Source organism: Triplophysa dalaica, chromosome 14 (assembly GCF_015846415.1).
Source record: "Triplophysa dalaica isolate WHDGS20190420 chromosome 14, ASM1584641v1, whole genome shotgun sequence".
Classification (NCBI taxonomy): Eukaryota; Metazoa; Chordata; class Actinopteri; order Cypriniformes; family Nemacheilidae; genus Triplophysa; species Triplophysa dalaica.
In genome coordinates, this window is record NC_079555.1 from 21,800,996 (window position 1) to 21,815,923 (window position 14,928).

The window sequence follows — 14,928 nt, forward strand, 5'->3', positions numbered from 1 at the left end:
GACCAGGAAGTTACACTTCAGTAGAACGGATTTCAGATCTGGATGCATTTACAGTCTCTGTATAGTTGAAGTGTTTTTACTTATTAAGTAGATATATTAGGTAGTAATTGGTATTTGTGTTTGGATCAAGACATTGACAGTATTGTTTTATGCCAATTAATAAAACTACTGTTTAATTTCAACATTCTTTGTTCCTCAGACATACCTTTACAATACAACTAAAATGCAATAAAGTATTTTTGACCACTGAAATCTACAATAAGTTCCTCATATCTCTGGTAATGAACCTTATGAAAGTAGTTACCAACAACTAATGAGATATCTTTAATATGTCTTGTTGAGTTACAACACACAAACTGCTTTTCCTAATAAAATACCTAACAAATTATGACGTGCTCTTCTTTGTAAAATCCTATTCAGCCCGTCATTTAAAACATTGACATTTTGACTTATTTTGTCCTGATAATGACTCAAAATGACCTTTCATATCCAGGAAAACAATCCAATAGATTAAGATGTGTCAGATCAGACTGAGCTTTATCTCGTACAGAATATCATAGAGACTGCATCACTGACTGTGTTTCTCAAACCTTGCTTCCATTAAGAATCCAGTCTGTGCCATCTCTTTTTGCATATGTCTTCACTCCTTGGAGATCACTTGAGGTAGAAAAGAGAATATGATGAACTGAGACAACTCGCAGTACAAATTATTTATGTGACAAAATGCATTACATGATGCACTGATGCATATTTAGAAAGTTCAGCTTTTGTGTCTATCACGGTATAACAAATGTGAGCGTTGTATGTAGGCTGAAGCTCACCTGCCGGCTCCAGGTTCTGTCATAGCGATGGCTCCAATGCATTTCCCAGCAGTCATCTGCGGAATATAACGCTCGATCTGAGCACTAGAGCCATAGTGACTGATGTAAGGCATGATGATCTCAGAGTGGAGAGAGAAACCCGGACCACTGCAGTTTGAGTACATTCTAGAACAAACAGAGACAGAACAGATCTGGAATATCACAACACAGGGCTGGAAATGGGGTGACGGCTTCCACGGAGTGAATTTCAAGGGGGACAGAGTTCAACCTCAAAATATAAAGGATTTCTTTTTTGATCCATGGATTACACCATGGTCTGTTTGAATAGTGGATTCTGATTGGCTGGAAGGTGTGGAATTCCAGTCAGTTTGATCAACATTTGAAATTAATTGACGAAAATAACCACCTGTCTGACCAAAAATTTCACTGTAAACATCAATTTACAGCTTTAACTCGGCAAATGACCATGGTATAAACAGGATAATCCACTCCTAGCCATGCATTTAAGGATTTTAATGCATGATGTGGAGGCCAGGAACCACCCCTTGTGAAGCGCTTTAAAGGATTTGTTGGACGCAGGGCCTAAGGATGGATCTAGAATGACAGACAAGTAGGCCTGCACGATTAATCGTTTTTAAACCGAAATCGCAATTTGAAGGAGTGCGATGTTCAAATCGCGAAAGTTGCGATTATTTCGATTAAAAGGGCTTTAAATAAGATAATGCACCTACGTAGTATTAGACAGCAATTTTACGTCTATCCAATAGGTAGCATTTTAACACTTTAGTGATGCGCGGATGGCGGTTATATCCGTGGGCGCTGTGGATGGATGATCCGCGGGTCGGATAATAAAAAAAACATTTTTGCAGGTGGGTCGTGGGTGGATGATATCATATACAACATTAACAAAATTTCTCAAAAAATACGAACATGTTTTAAATGCATTTTTTATCAGGCGCTAATTTGCAGTAATTTAAAACAAATGCGCGCGTGGCGGCGGTAGATGACGGTCTATTTCTTAAAGCAGAAATGGAGGCAAAACGGATCCGAGAGAAATTTAAAAAGGGAGAATTAAAAACAAAACAAAAGGTAGGAAAGATAAGTACCGTGTGGGAGCGTTTCAGCGAAGTGGTTTAACGAATCAAGTGCTGGGTATGTAATATGCAACGACAGTGAGACACTTTATGTATATGAAAGCCATAAGACTGGTACCTCTTATATGGTACATCACTCGAAAGATTAGATTTAAGCATTTACAGACAAAGACAGTGCTAGAAAATTTGCTGAGTAATTAAAGTAACGATCGGGTCCGGATATCTATATCAGAGAAAACTATACGTGCGTGCGGGCGGGTGGCGGGTGGATAATTTATCGAAGCAGCGGATGCGGGTGACATTTTAGCTTATCTGCGCATCTCTACTGTACATGCTTTGAATTAGCAAAGAACATCTTTGGTAAAGATGAGCGCGACCGGGAGCAGCAGTTCATATTGGCAACAAAGTAACGTCATGTCTGCTGAAGCGCAAAGTCCTGCAGCAGCAGACGACTTGGTACCTAAAAGGAAAAGCAACGCTTATGTTTGGAATTATTTTGAAAGTCCATGTCAACCTCGCGACACGATTGCTCACGCATTTGAAATAAGCACACTCTACGACAAATTTTCACAATGGTAGGCCAAAATAACAGACGCCATACATAACTGTAATTGTTTACAGTGTGTTTGGGATCTTAAAAGTTTAAGGTTTTATTTATACTTGTTAATTTAGATTATTTAAGATACTGCTGTTATTCTCTTAATTTGTCATGACATTTTTGCATGACATTTTACTCACTGCTCCTCCCACACTATTGCAGCAGACAGCACGTCTCCTCCAATCCCTCCGTGCTCTTCAGGAGTAAATATTCCCAACAATCCCTGTTCTCCAGCCTTTTCCCAAACCTCTCTGCTTACCTCACCTGCTTTCTCCCATCTGGAAACACACAAACACACTTTGGAGCGCACAGAGTATGAACATGGCCAAGCGCATTTACTATTGATGTAAGGCAACTGACTCGGCGTGATAGGGAACAACTTCTTCCTGAAAGAAGCGTCGGACGTTCTGACGGAAAAGGTCGTGTTCCTCTGAGAAGATCCGTCTGGTTCCGATGTCCATCAGCGTCGTTGCCGTGGACGTTTCGGGTCGAAAGGGTGCTGTTGTTTCCCCATGCTGTGAATGCTGCATTCTGGGAGTCAAATCAAGAGCTTAAAATAAATCTGAATGACATCAAGAATTAAATTACTTTTAGCTTGGAAAAAGCACTAAATAATCAAGCATTTTAATATATAGTGATTTTAATCATCCCAAATTTTATCACAAATGTCTATTACAGATAGAAAATGTGATTTGATCTGGTAGCCATGGTAAATGTATATGTTTATGGCATGCCGAATTAGCTTTTAATCATTCTCAGGATATGAATTTTTGATAACAACAATTAAATTTATACTAGTAACAATTACTATTTTTGATATCAGTAACTACATTTTCACTAGTAAAAAGGTGACTATCAACAATGACGTCATCACTCGCAGAAATGTGTATTCTTGATATCAAAAATTGAAATACAACTAGTAAAAAACGTAAATCTTGATATCCATAATTGCATTATTACTAGTTAAATATCACAATAGGCTGTCATTCAAATTGAATTTCAGATATCAATAATTTATTTATTACATGTTAAAAATCTTATTTCAGAAATCAGAAATGCAATTCTTACTAGTAGAAAAACATAATTTTTGATATCAAAAATTGTGTGGTTACTTGTGATAATGTGTATTCATGAGATCAACAAATGAATTACTACATGTAAAAATGCCAATTTCTGATATCAATAATTATATTTTTACTAGTGACAATTAATTAATCAATTGTTAATTCTTGATATCAATAACGTGATTGTTACTTGAAGAAATGCATTTTAGATATCTACAATTACTCTCGGATTTACTGATATCTGAAATCTATTTCCTGATATCAGAAATACCAAATGCAACATGTTAAAATTAATTAACCGATATCAAGAATTTCTAGTAAAAATTGAATTCTTGATATCTGAAATTGGCATTTTTACATGTGAGAAAGTAATTATTGATATCAAGAATACACATTTCTGCGAGTGATGACGTCATTGTTCACATTTTATACTAGTGAAAGTGTAATTAGTGATATCAGAAATGGTAATTGTTACTAGTATAAATTTTACTGTTGATATCATGAATCATAATTTTTACTAGTAAAAATTTGAATTGTTGATATCAAAAAATGTATATCCTGAGAATGATAAAAAGCTAATTCGGCTTGCCATATTCGTTAGGTCTGAGAGAATGACTGACATTCAGTTATTATAGTCCTTTTGAATAGTGCTGGAAAAGCATTTTTATGTAAGACGATATACGAAACAGCACAGGACAATATACTTATTAAAACTATTTATTAAAAACGAGTGAGCAGAACAAACGAAGACACGTTTCACAAACTTCAAAATGAGAAATAGTACGACTCAGATCAAATAAAAGCAGCTCGTGACACTCACCTTGCCATTGACAAAGTAAACACTAGCTTACTCCGTAAATGAACACATTTTGTGACAGGAGAAAACCTCTTGAATGTTTTGAGTGCAAACATTTTATTAGACGAGATCGAGCAAAAAAAAAGCTTTTTACTTGTTTGTGAAGTCAAAAAAGCGCTCGCGAACTTTACCCTATAATCACAAAACCCTTCCGCCCAGATGTTTATAACACTTCAAAATAAAAGTCCGTTATTAAAAGCCCGAAGCCGTTTCGCACTGGGCCACATCAATGTCTGCTTATAACGAATTTTAGCGATGAATACAAGCGTTAACCCTCCAGTGTGAGGTTGGTTCACAGTCATGTTGAGTAACGCCAGAAAGTGCAGTATGAACGATGGGACAAGACGACTTTCATTTTCGACCTTTAACTTACCTTCATGAAGCACATATTATCAAGTTGTCATTGATATCATTAAACTGAAACTATAGCTTCTGCCTTAACTGCTTCAACAACACATACACGTTTTGTGAAGTTTACAACTGTGCCCATTTTTGCAGTTTATATTCTGATCATATTTTGTCTAAACCCATTTTACCAGTTCCAAATCACATACAAATCACATACATATTAATGACTAGCTAGCCTAGCTTCTTTTAATAAAAATATAATAAATGTCCCCAGCTACAGCACCCCCAATCTTGGCTATATCCAGCAGCACTGTATATAATGTTTTTTTGTGATATATGTTAAAACGCTTTATATTTAGGTATGCTTAATTATTTAATTTCACGGATAAAATGAGTCCAAAAAGAGATATAATTTGCAGTGGAAAGTCAAAAAATAATAAATGCACATGAGAAGTATGTGATATTTGCCTAATGCAATACTAGAAACTGCAACAGTATGATGTGACCAATGTGAATGAAATCCTCTATTCTTGTGGTTTAGAAAGGGTTGAATTATGTTTTGAAAAGGAGCAAAGTTTGCATGGCTAGACAGTTAGATATTTCTTTTCGTGTTAAATTCACATTTATGTGATATGATGTTGTTTTCTACTCTGCTTTAAGTCTCTGTTCACATTCATATTTATTCATTTGTCAGTCACTTTTATCTAAAGCGACTTACAAGTAGGAGAGCAAATAAACATTTTCTTAACACGCTAAACAGTAGGCCTACCGTTAGTTTACAAGGCCTTGCTACTAGCAGGATCAAAGCTGGAGTAATCAGAGGAGATAGAATGAACAACACAATTTTTATTCATATTATTGGATAGTTAAATAAATGTGTAATAGGTATGTTGGATGCTGCAGTTTGTGTTGAGGCTGGCAGTTCATTCCACCACAGGGGAACCGAATGAGTAAAAGTTTTTTCAAGCGATTTGGTGCCTAGCTGTGATGGAACAACCAGGCGTCGCTCATTTTCAGACCGAAGATGACGGGAGGGGATGTAGACCTGGAGCACTGAGTTAAAGTAGAGGGGAGAATTTGCCGTTATGGTTCTGAAGGCCAGTGTCAGTGTCATGTTAAACTTGATGCGTGCGGCAACTGGCAGCCAGTTTAGCCTTTGTGGCTAATTTAGAAGAGATAATCTCCAGAATAACATATGAAATTCAGCAGGCAGATGTGTAACATCAGGATATGCCTGGAGTGCAAAGCTCTTTTCGAGTCCTGAAGAGGCAGACAAGAGCCACTCTGAGGATCTGCCCATCTAAGGTGACCTGCAGTGCATTACAAGATATACATTTTTTAAATTACTGTACATGTGTTCTCCAATTGGTAATCCTCTCATTGTAAAATTCTAATTACTTTAAATAATAAACAGAGCTAATAAAAAAATGGAAAATGCATTTTTTTTGTATACATGTTTATATATATATAGAAAGTGTCATGGTTTCACGGATGTCTGACACATGCAGAATAATACTTTGTAACTCAAACTATTTTAAATGTTTGAAAGTACTGTGGTGAGGAAGTCGTGACGGGAGCCATGAGGCCATGAGGACCAGGCCCGGACATGTGTTAAGTTTATTGTTCTTGTGTCTTTTACTTCGGTGTTATTGAACTTTTTTTCAACATTTCTGGTTTGATGATGATGATCAACCATCAGTCAAAATATCAGTTAAAATAAACCCACCATAAAAATGATAGACCCTTAATTTCTTTGTAATCAGGCAAACTAACAAAATCAGCAGGAGATCAAATACTTATTTCCCTCACTGTAAAACGTTTGGAACATGCTATAACTTTCTAATGGAAGCTTAAGTGTATTTATACACAAACATATGAATTCAGGGGTTATTTCTAGGACTTCATGACTGCTGTCATCTACAGATAACTTGGATCAGAAACCTTTATTATCCTCTCTGCTGAGCATGTCAGAGCTACAACTCAATTGTTGATACCCCGAAACTCATAAACCACATTTTTAGATGGTAAATATATTACAGATTAGACATCATTAACAGCACTAATTATGTCAATGCATGTTGTTACTATCATTTATTTGAGGGGCAGGGCGCAGTCCTGGCCTAATGGTAAGAGACTCGGACTTGTAACCCAAACGTTGCCGTTTGAATGTGAATAATCAGCGCTCTCCTCCACCTTCAATACCAGTCCTCTGAGAACTCGACTTACATGACTTTTCAGCACTTCATCAACAGCTTTAGTGCATATTTCTATATTTTTTAAGGAGATGCACCAAGAACAAGTGAAACAAGTGCAAGTTCCCGTCCATATTACCAGAGACTTACAATCATGCAAACATACTAATCATGTCCCACCTTCTTTTTTACTAAATAAAACAAAGCTTATTGAAAAATAAATCCATTAATATACATCAGCATAATATGAACTCCCTGAAATGACCCAAACCATTTCTGGCAAAAATTATTGATGATTGAAATGGAGAGGGTGGGGTTTATGACCTTTCCTGCAGCCCACTGGACTCTCTCCATCCAATCACTTTGCTGAAATTTGCATTAGATCAGCAGATCATTTCAATACTCAGAAAGTCTGTTACATGTAACATGTATTTCCTTGGTTCAGTCATACAAAAGTAAAATGACGTTTAAGCCATTCCTTGTGATATTAATGTCTTCATAAATTCATAAATTTCTTTTGTGTTTTGGCAAAATAGTTAACTTTGTTTATAGGTTAATAGGGAATATCTAGTTAACAGATACATTAAGCAGATAGATTAATTTCTATATTTTAGCTTGTTTTTGATCACTGATATCTATTCGTGGTATGTAAAGGATTGGAAGCAAACATAATAAAAATGGATCATGACAGACATTTTTAAAGTCTAGTATACTATGGTAAGGTTGCTGGTCTGATGCAAACCACAAGATGGCAGTATGATCTTTAAGTATGCAGATGATTGTATACCCAGCTAGCAAACTGACATAGAATCAATGTAGAATCTGTATCTCTTGCGGCATCGAAATGTCGAGCCAGAATCATTTTGCTCATCGGGGTAATGTTGAATCAACGTCAGTCACACCTAGGCTTGCGCATTACATCATCAAGTGATTAAAAAACACAATATATTGACCCGTGTTCTGTTTACTCTGAAGGTATCATGCACAATCGTGATGACGTAAGATGAATGCAAAGGCACCAGGGTTCGATAGAATCGAGCCGAGACACCAAACCAACGCTTTGGGGGCATCGGGACCGCACTACAGCATTTCCTATACATTCCAAAGCTAACCGAAAATGTACTCAATTGGTTTGCTTACATAACATTGAATCAATTTTGATTTCAGCTCAGTGAAATTACTTAACAATGAACATAGTAAACATTTAAAATTTACATTTTTAATCTTAAAATACCTGTGCCAAATTAGCCTCTTGAATGTGGAAGGTAAGATTTTCTTCAGCCTTGTGGCCAATTGACTGGATTTCTGAAGAGAGACAACTTCATTGACACCCCAGGGGGTTTCTCTATATGTTTGGAATATGCTGACTTCATCTGGCACCAGTTACAAAATGGCAAAAAAGGAGAAGAAAGACCTGCATGTGTTTTTTCTAGATCTTGCCATTGCCTTTGGATCAGCACATGAGCTGCTGTGGACAGCCTTTGACTTCTTCCACCTTCCAGAGCAGGTAACAAAGCCGTTTCAGGCATATTTTGAGGATCTTCAATGCTGTATTACCACCCAGAATACACCACGTAGTAACTGCTGGGGTCGACAGTAGAATGTCACCTTGACAGAATGGGGGAAATGTCGGCTCTTACAGACACCGAGGTGAACAACGTTGCTGTTGTGAACCTGCACAATGTAGTGAGGCAGATGCAGGTACAAAGAGTCAGAAGAAGCCAGGGCGAGCAACAAAAATTAATGCGTGGTTTGGAGGCTACAGAAATCGCAAGACTGTTTGGCTTTTCTAAGATCACCATGCGTCGTCGAATGCATGAACATGAAATAAGGTAAGAGTTATATAATGCTAAGCCAGAGATACAGTATAAGAATGAAATTGCAAACATCTTGCGAAATTATGACCGGTTGTGACGTGAGGAATACGGATCTCCTTGGTCCAAGCCGTCACTCATTTCTAGTGGGGCAAATGTTCCAGCTTAATTAAATTGATGTTTATGAGCACAGTTTATTCCTATTGCATAGTTAAGCTTTTTTCACATTTCGACTATACGGCGCCCTGCCCCTACCCAGGAATCCTTGCGAGCGCCCAATCACAGAACGGATGGGAGGAGTGTCGTGGATGTTAGACATTTACGAAAACATGACGGATACATTGTTAAATGAATGTATTAATTAGCTACTTGTTCACATTATTTCTTATTTATTTTCTATTAAGCCAGCTATTCAAGAATGAAAACTTTTAATGCCGTGCATTTTCTTACTTAAGGTATTAAGCCATGTTTTATTGTAGATTTGTAGTTGTCTCTGGGCTCTGTAAAGCTGAACAACACAGCTTCTGTATTATAGAGAAATATTAAATAACAATAGATATGTATATTAAGAAGTGTATACATAAGAATAGTATATACAAATAAATAAATATAAATAAGCAGTTGCATAGATCATGACAAATGAATGCATTACAAACATACTATCTATTGCATAATGCTCGGGTGGCATATCAACACATCAAAACTAAAAACCGGCCATGTCACGCTCCTGTCCCAAATAACAACAATGGGCCAACAAGTGTGATCGACTTCACGTGGCACTGCGCAGAATGATCAGCGAATGACAACAAAGTACCGCGAGAGTGATTAGAAAGAACCACTTGGTGTTTCCAGTGTGATGACCTCAAGGCTGTCCCAAAATACACTCCTATGTACCCTTGTGGAATCTTGCCTAGTGCCCTTTAGGTCTGCACTTCCTGACGTCACCAAGTGTGGACTCAGAGGAGGTCCACAAGACCGGAGTGCGCCATTTGGGTAAGGGCCATAATGTAACGCAGATGCCCTGGTCACAAAAAGTCTAAACTACAAGGGCTCTGCCCCAGTGGCGGCTGCTGATCTTTTAAAGAGGGGAAGCTCATTTTCGGCCTAAATCATAAAAATTGTCCATTTATTTATATGTAAATTCTGCCCTACGTTCCTTTTCAAGAAAATGCCAAGCAAGGATGTCACATCAATAAGGCGGTTTAGGAAGACCCTGTTTTGTTAAACAGTTTGATTATGTTTAGCCACTTGAATGCGAGCACCTTCATTGATTACATGCTCAACCCTGATCCTGCCCATGCAACTTAATCTTGCACATGCACTCATGTGTTCATTGCTATTTTCATGCCTTTTATATGCCCTGTCAAAGTTTGACAGATCTCCAAACCCCAATTTTGACCAAACAACACATCCATTAGATGGTTTCATCAAGAGACATGGCCAGCAGTACATTTTCTTTTTCACAGCACTTCCAGTCAGCCAGCTAACTTTGTCATACCAGGAGAGCTGAAAAGACCTGTTACTTTTTCCTATCTTTTGCACTAAATCAATCTTAGGTGTTGATCTGCCCTGCTGTTTAATTCTAAGTTTCTCCTCGTAAGGAAGACTTTCTAATGGCTTTGCCAAAATCAGGTCGACAATATTAGCACTGTCTGCCATCGTGTGCAGTTTGCTAGCTGGCTAGTTCAGACTATATGAATTAATGAACAAACGATCTAATATATATATTTATTTATTAAACTCAACGGGAGGAAATGTGGGAATTATGTTAAACTGAAACAATGAATGTGGTGTGAATTGTGTGAAATATACGATGAAGGTTGCAGCGGTTTGTCTTTCGACTACACATGCAAAATCAGCGATGGGACTGAGTTGGAAATGGAGACACAGAGTGATACGCGTCATAATCTGAAGACCACACCCACACCAACCGTCTCTTTGCATTGCGAGAAGCTGCAGCCTCCTTGTCATTTATGATTTATAACTAAAAAAAAAAAAAAAATGTCTAAAAGCTGATATGTGACAATGTGTATAGCAAACAAGCTAAAACAAAACAAGAAATACGTTTTTATAAGCTGTCGACCCCAAAAAACAAGCGTTTTAGGACATAAAAGTGGATTAAAAAGAGATGACAGACCCTCCAATCATCACGCAGACGCTCGGAGTCCGGGCCAGCCCACTCCTCCATTCATCCCAGAGACGCTGAGCATCCGTGGGCGGGACATAATCGCAGCATTATCCAATGACCGTCTTGTTTCTAAGCACTGAAAAAAACTGTTTAAAGCAGCCCCATTGAAGTCAATGGACGCTGGGCTTCAACAGAGTAATGCACTGTACGCTACGGGAATGAATGAGAAGGAAATCGAGTCAGCCGACCTAAGTAGCTGATTCTGAACGAAATTGTTTTCGTTCGAGATGAATGTGTTTAACGCATTTTTAGTCAATAAAATGTTAACATAATAGTACATATATTTGACCATTCATTTTTTGACAATTATAGGGGAAGCTGAGCTTCCCTTGCAGTCTTAAAGAAATCGTCTCTGCTCTGCCCTTAGAAGGGAGTAGGGGCATAGGAGTTATAACTTCCTTTTGGAATTTTCCCATCGACAGCTCGTGACGGTTCGGTACGAATATGCGTACCGTTTTACCCCTAATGTTTATAAATCTGCATACACTTTGTGTAACTGCTCTTTTAAAGTATTTCAGTTTTATCAACTCTTCTCTAGTTATGAAGAAATGCACTGTAAGGTGTACAGTTGTTTTAACTAATTAATTTTGTTTAAGGTTATCAATGCATACTTGACCTTGCACATTAAAAACTATGCAGGCAGGGGGTAAGTTCTTGATTCCTTTCAGGCATCGAACCCCTGGAACGGAAGTGGCAGATCAATGAAAAGGGTAAAATCATAAATCCTGATTTTTTAAATGGATCTTTTATGTTATAGGATATCTTGTAAAATTACCTTGTTATAAAATTCCATGAATCTCCTCTGTAGCTGGACACAGGGGTATATGATGTTCTCATTGGTTCAATTAAAGAGAACCACCACTGGATACTTATGGTCTGTTTCATTACATTCACACCCTTCTATAAATTCTATAAAATCAGAACATGATTCATTAATAATCATTTCATTTTTACAGGTGATATATCATCCCTTATAATTAATACCTTAATTATTTTGGTGAAAACTGACATAAAATGCCTAGGTGTAAAAAGGCTATAAGAATATTCCCTTCATATCTTCATTTATAAATTGTTTGCTTGATTATTTTGTCTGATGATGTTTAACATTTAAATTCTTCTGAACGAAACAAAGCAAATTTATGGTCACAAAAGGAATTGTTGGGAATTGGAAATGTGGAACTTTACCACACAACTTCCAACATGATGGCAATTCATGTGGGGTTTTGTATGTAAAGTAAGTGTTTTTAATGGACATTTACGAATTAAACGTGTGAAAGTATGTAAGGTGTCATGAGTCCAATGCTTTTAGAGAAGCAATTCTAACGGGCTGGACTTTGATGTTTGGAAGCACAGCAGCCAACATTATCATGTATAGCAAAGAAATTGGCCTGTGCCTGCTACAAGAGAGTGGTATGTAGGCTACACACACACACACACACACACACATAACAAAAGTTCGACCAACACGTTTGTTTCTTTAAATTTTTAGGCTTTAATTTCCATAGATGATCTGTCAGACTTATGCTTGACATGTGGGGACAAATATCTTTCCAAACAAGATTCAAATGACTCTCGGGACTGTTAATGAGCAGTTACTCTTTGAATGTTCTTTGAGTGTTGCTTTAAAACATGGTGTAATGTCATTGTCTTGATTAGATTCAGTGCGACTGCTGTGATGGGTAGTTTCACTGGGAATGTGTAAACCGACTCAATATATGTTTAAATGTTTTTGTTTGTCCAGGATGCCAAGAGCCTGTTTAGTTTTTCAATAGGATTTCTAGGAAACATTTGACTCGTAAGTAATCACATAAATCTAAAGCCAGAATTTACAGAATGCATTCTGTTTCTACAGTTTAATAGTAAATACATTTAACATAATAAAAATTTAACATAAAAAACATAAAAATAATAAAATAATTATGTGCTGTTTAAATTTCATAAACTGCAGTTGACCACTCTCTATCTGCCCTTCCACCTGCCCTCAGGATGTTCATATAATCTCCAGTCTCACAGAATGAGTGGAGACTGACGGCCACACTTGTTCTGGCTGTGGTGCGAATGTCCTGCATGTAGAGTCTTTCCTAAGCTTTTTTGTCATGTTAAGCTGCTTTAAACTTAAAAAAATAGAATAAAATTGATTTTTGTAATGAATGGATTCTTTACATTTACATTTAGGCATTTGGCAGACGCTTTTATCCAAAGCGACTTACATTGCTTTATCCTATACATTTTACATAGGTAAAGTTCTTGTAATGCTTGGCATGATTCCGCTATCATGTTATGTTTATTCTTGTTCTTGGAGCGGAATCATGGCATAGCCTTAGGGTTTTGTGTGAGAAAGACATGGCTTTCCTTACATTGGCTTGTCATGCGCTTTCTCGTCTCTTGTCTGTGTTTCCCGCCCTTTTATTCTTGTTAGCTTTCCCTTAGTGTTTGATCTCTGTCACCTGGTCCTCATTAATTATCCTTTGTCTGTACCCTTTAAAGCTTCCTCGTGTTCATTGTCCTGTGCTCGTTCATTGTACGTTGTACCTTGTTCCTTGTAGCGTGTATACTTTGTATACACTTTGTATATATACTTTGTATATATACTTTGTATATAACTTTGTATACCCCATGCAGAGTGTGTTTTGCCAAGTCGTGTCCTGTATTGCCTGTAATAATTACCTGTAATAATTACCTGTAATAATTACCTGTAATAATTGCCTGTCTTAATTACCTGTATTAATTACCTGTATTACCTGTATTCCCTTTATTAATTACCTGTATTACCTGTTTACCTTGTACCTGTTGGTTGAAGCTCCTGTCAGGTCTTAGTAAGTGTTTAAGTTTAGTTTATATCAAGTGTTGTTTAGTTCAGTCTAGTGTCAGTTAGTTCTCGTCCTCTTTAGTATCCTGTTTATTTATCCATACCCCATCGCGGGTCTTTGTTTTGTTCCTGTTTTATGTTTATCATTAAAGTCTAGTTAAATCCTCATCTCATCTTGTCTGCCTGCAATTGGGTTCTCCTGCCTTGTCTCTCAAGACAATCCCTGACAACGCCTAATGTGTTTATGCACAAATAAAATGGTAAAAGTTGACTGTGTGTGTGTCTAAAAAGCAAAGCTTTTTATGGGCAATATGTTTAAAATGTCAATTTTGTTGCTAGTTCTTCTTTCTCCTTAATGGCCTTTTAGTTCACAGGAAAACACCCATAAACACCTATCGCCTGCTCAGTGTTCTTTTTAATCGTTGTAAGGCTCCTGACAAAAGGCCCCTGGAATATTTAGGACATGTGATTGATCCATCAGGACTTCACAAAGCTCCTGACAAACTTCGGGCTATTGCGGAGGCACCAGCCACAGTCAATGCTAGCCAACTATGATCATTCCTGGGATTGGTTAATTATTATGCAAGATTTGTGCCAAATCTGTCTACAGTTCTACATCCCCTAAATGCAATGCTACATAAAGACGTAAAATGGAGCGAGTGATCGTTCCAGTGAATCTGAGACAACGTGTATTAGAGGAGTTACACGTAGGACACCCGGGTGTAGTAAGTATGAAGGATGTAGCACGTAGTTACATTTCACATTTACATTTAGCAGACGCTATTATCCAAAGCGACTTACATTGTTTTATCCTATATATCTTTTTACATAGGTATTTGAAATCCCCTGGGATTGAATCCACAGCCTTGCGCTGTTAACGCAATGCTCTTATATTTAGTAATTTAGCAGACACTTTTATCCAAAGCGACTTACAGGTGGGGTAGGCAATGTAAGCAATTGGGACAGCATAAGTACAACGAAAGCATAAGCGCAAATCAAAAAAAGAAGACTGGTCTTATATAACCTAACACAGTTTACAGAACTTTTTTTTTTTATAAAGAGTAGAGAAGAAAATAGAGTCAGAACAGATCAGTCAGATGTTGACGGAAGAGATGTGTTTTCAGACGTTTCTTAAAGATGGCTA

General features: G+C 37.3%; 1 protein-coding gene across 1 annotated transcript in view; it reads right to left on the reverse strand.

The window, feature by feature from the left end:
* The window catches only part of acadl (acyl-CoA dehydrogenase long chain), a 28,772-nt gene extending 24,169 nt beyond the window's left edge, over positions 1-4,603 (reverse strand). The window contains exons 1-5 of the mRNA XM_056766181.1: positions 4,398-4,603; positions 2,874-3,044; positions 2,654-2,791; positions 822-986; positions 591-657 (exon numbers count right to left, since the gene is read on the reverse strand). Coding sequence (XP_056622159.1) covers positions 591-657; positions 822-986; positions 2,654-2,791; positions 2,874-3,044; positions 4,398-4,489 — 633 coding nt within the window. The 5' untranslated portion in view covers positions 4,490-4,603. The remainder of the gene's footprint in view (positions 1-590; positions 658-821; positions 987-2,653; positions 2,792-2,873; positions 3,045-4,397) is intronic.
* Between the last annotated feature and the right edge of the window lie 10,325 nt (positions 4,604-14,928).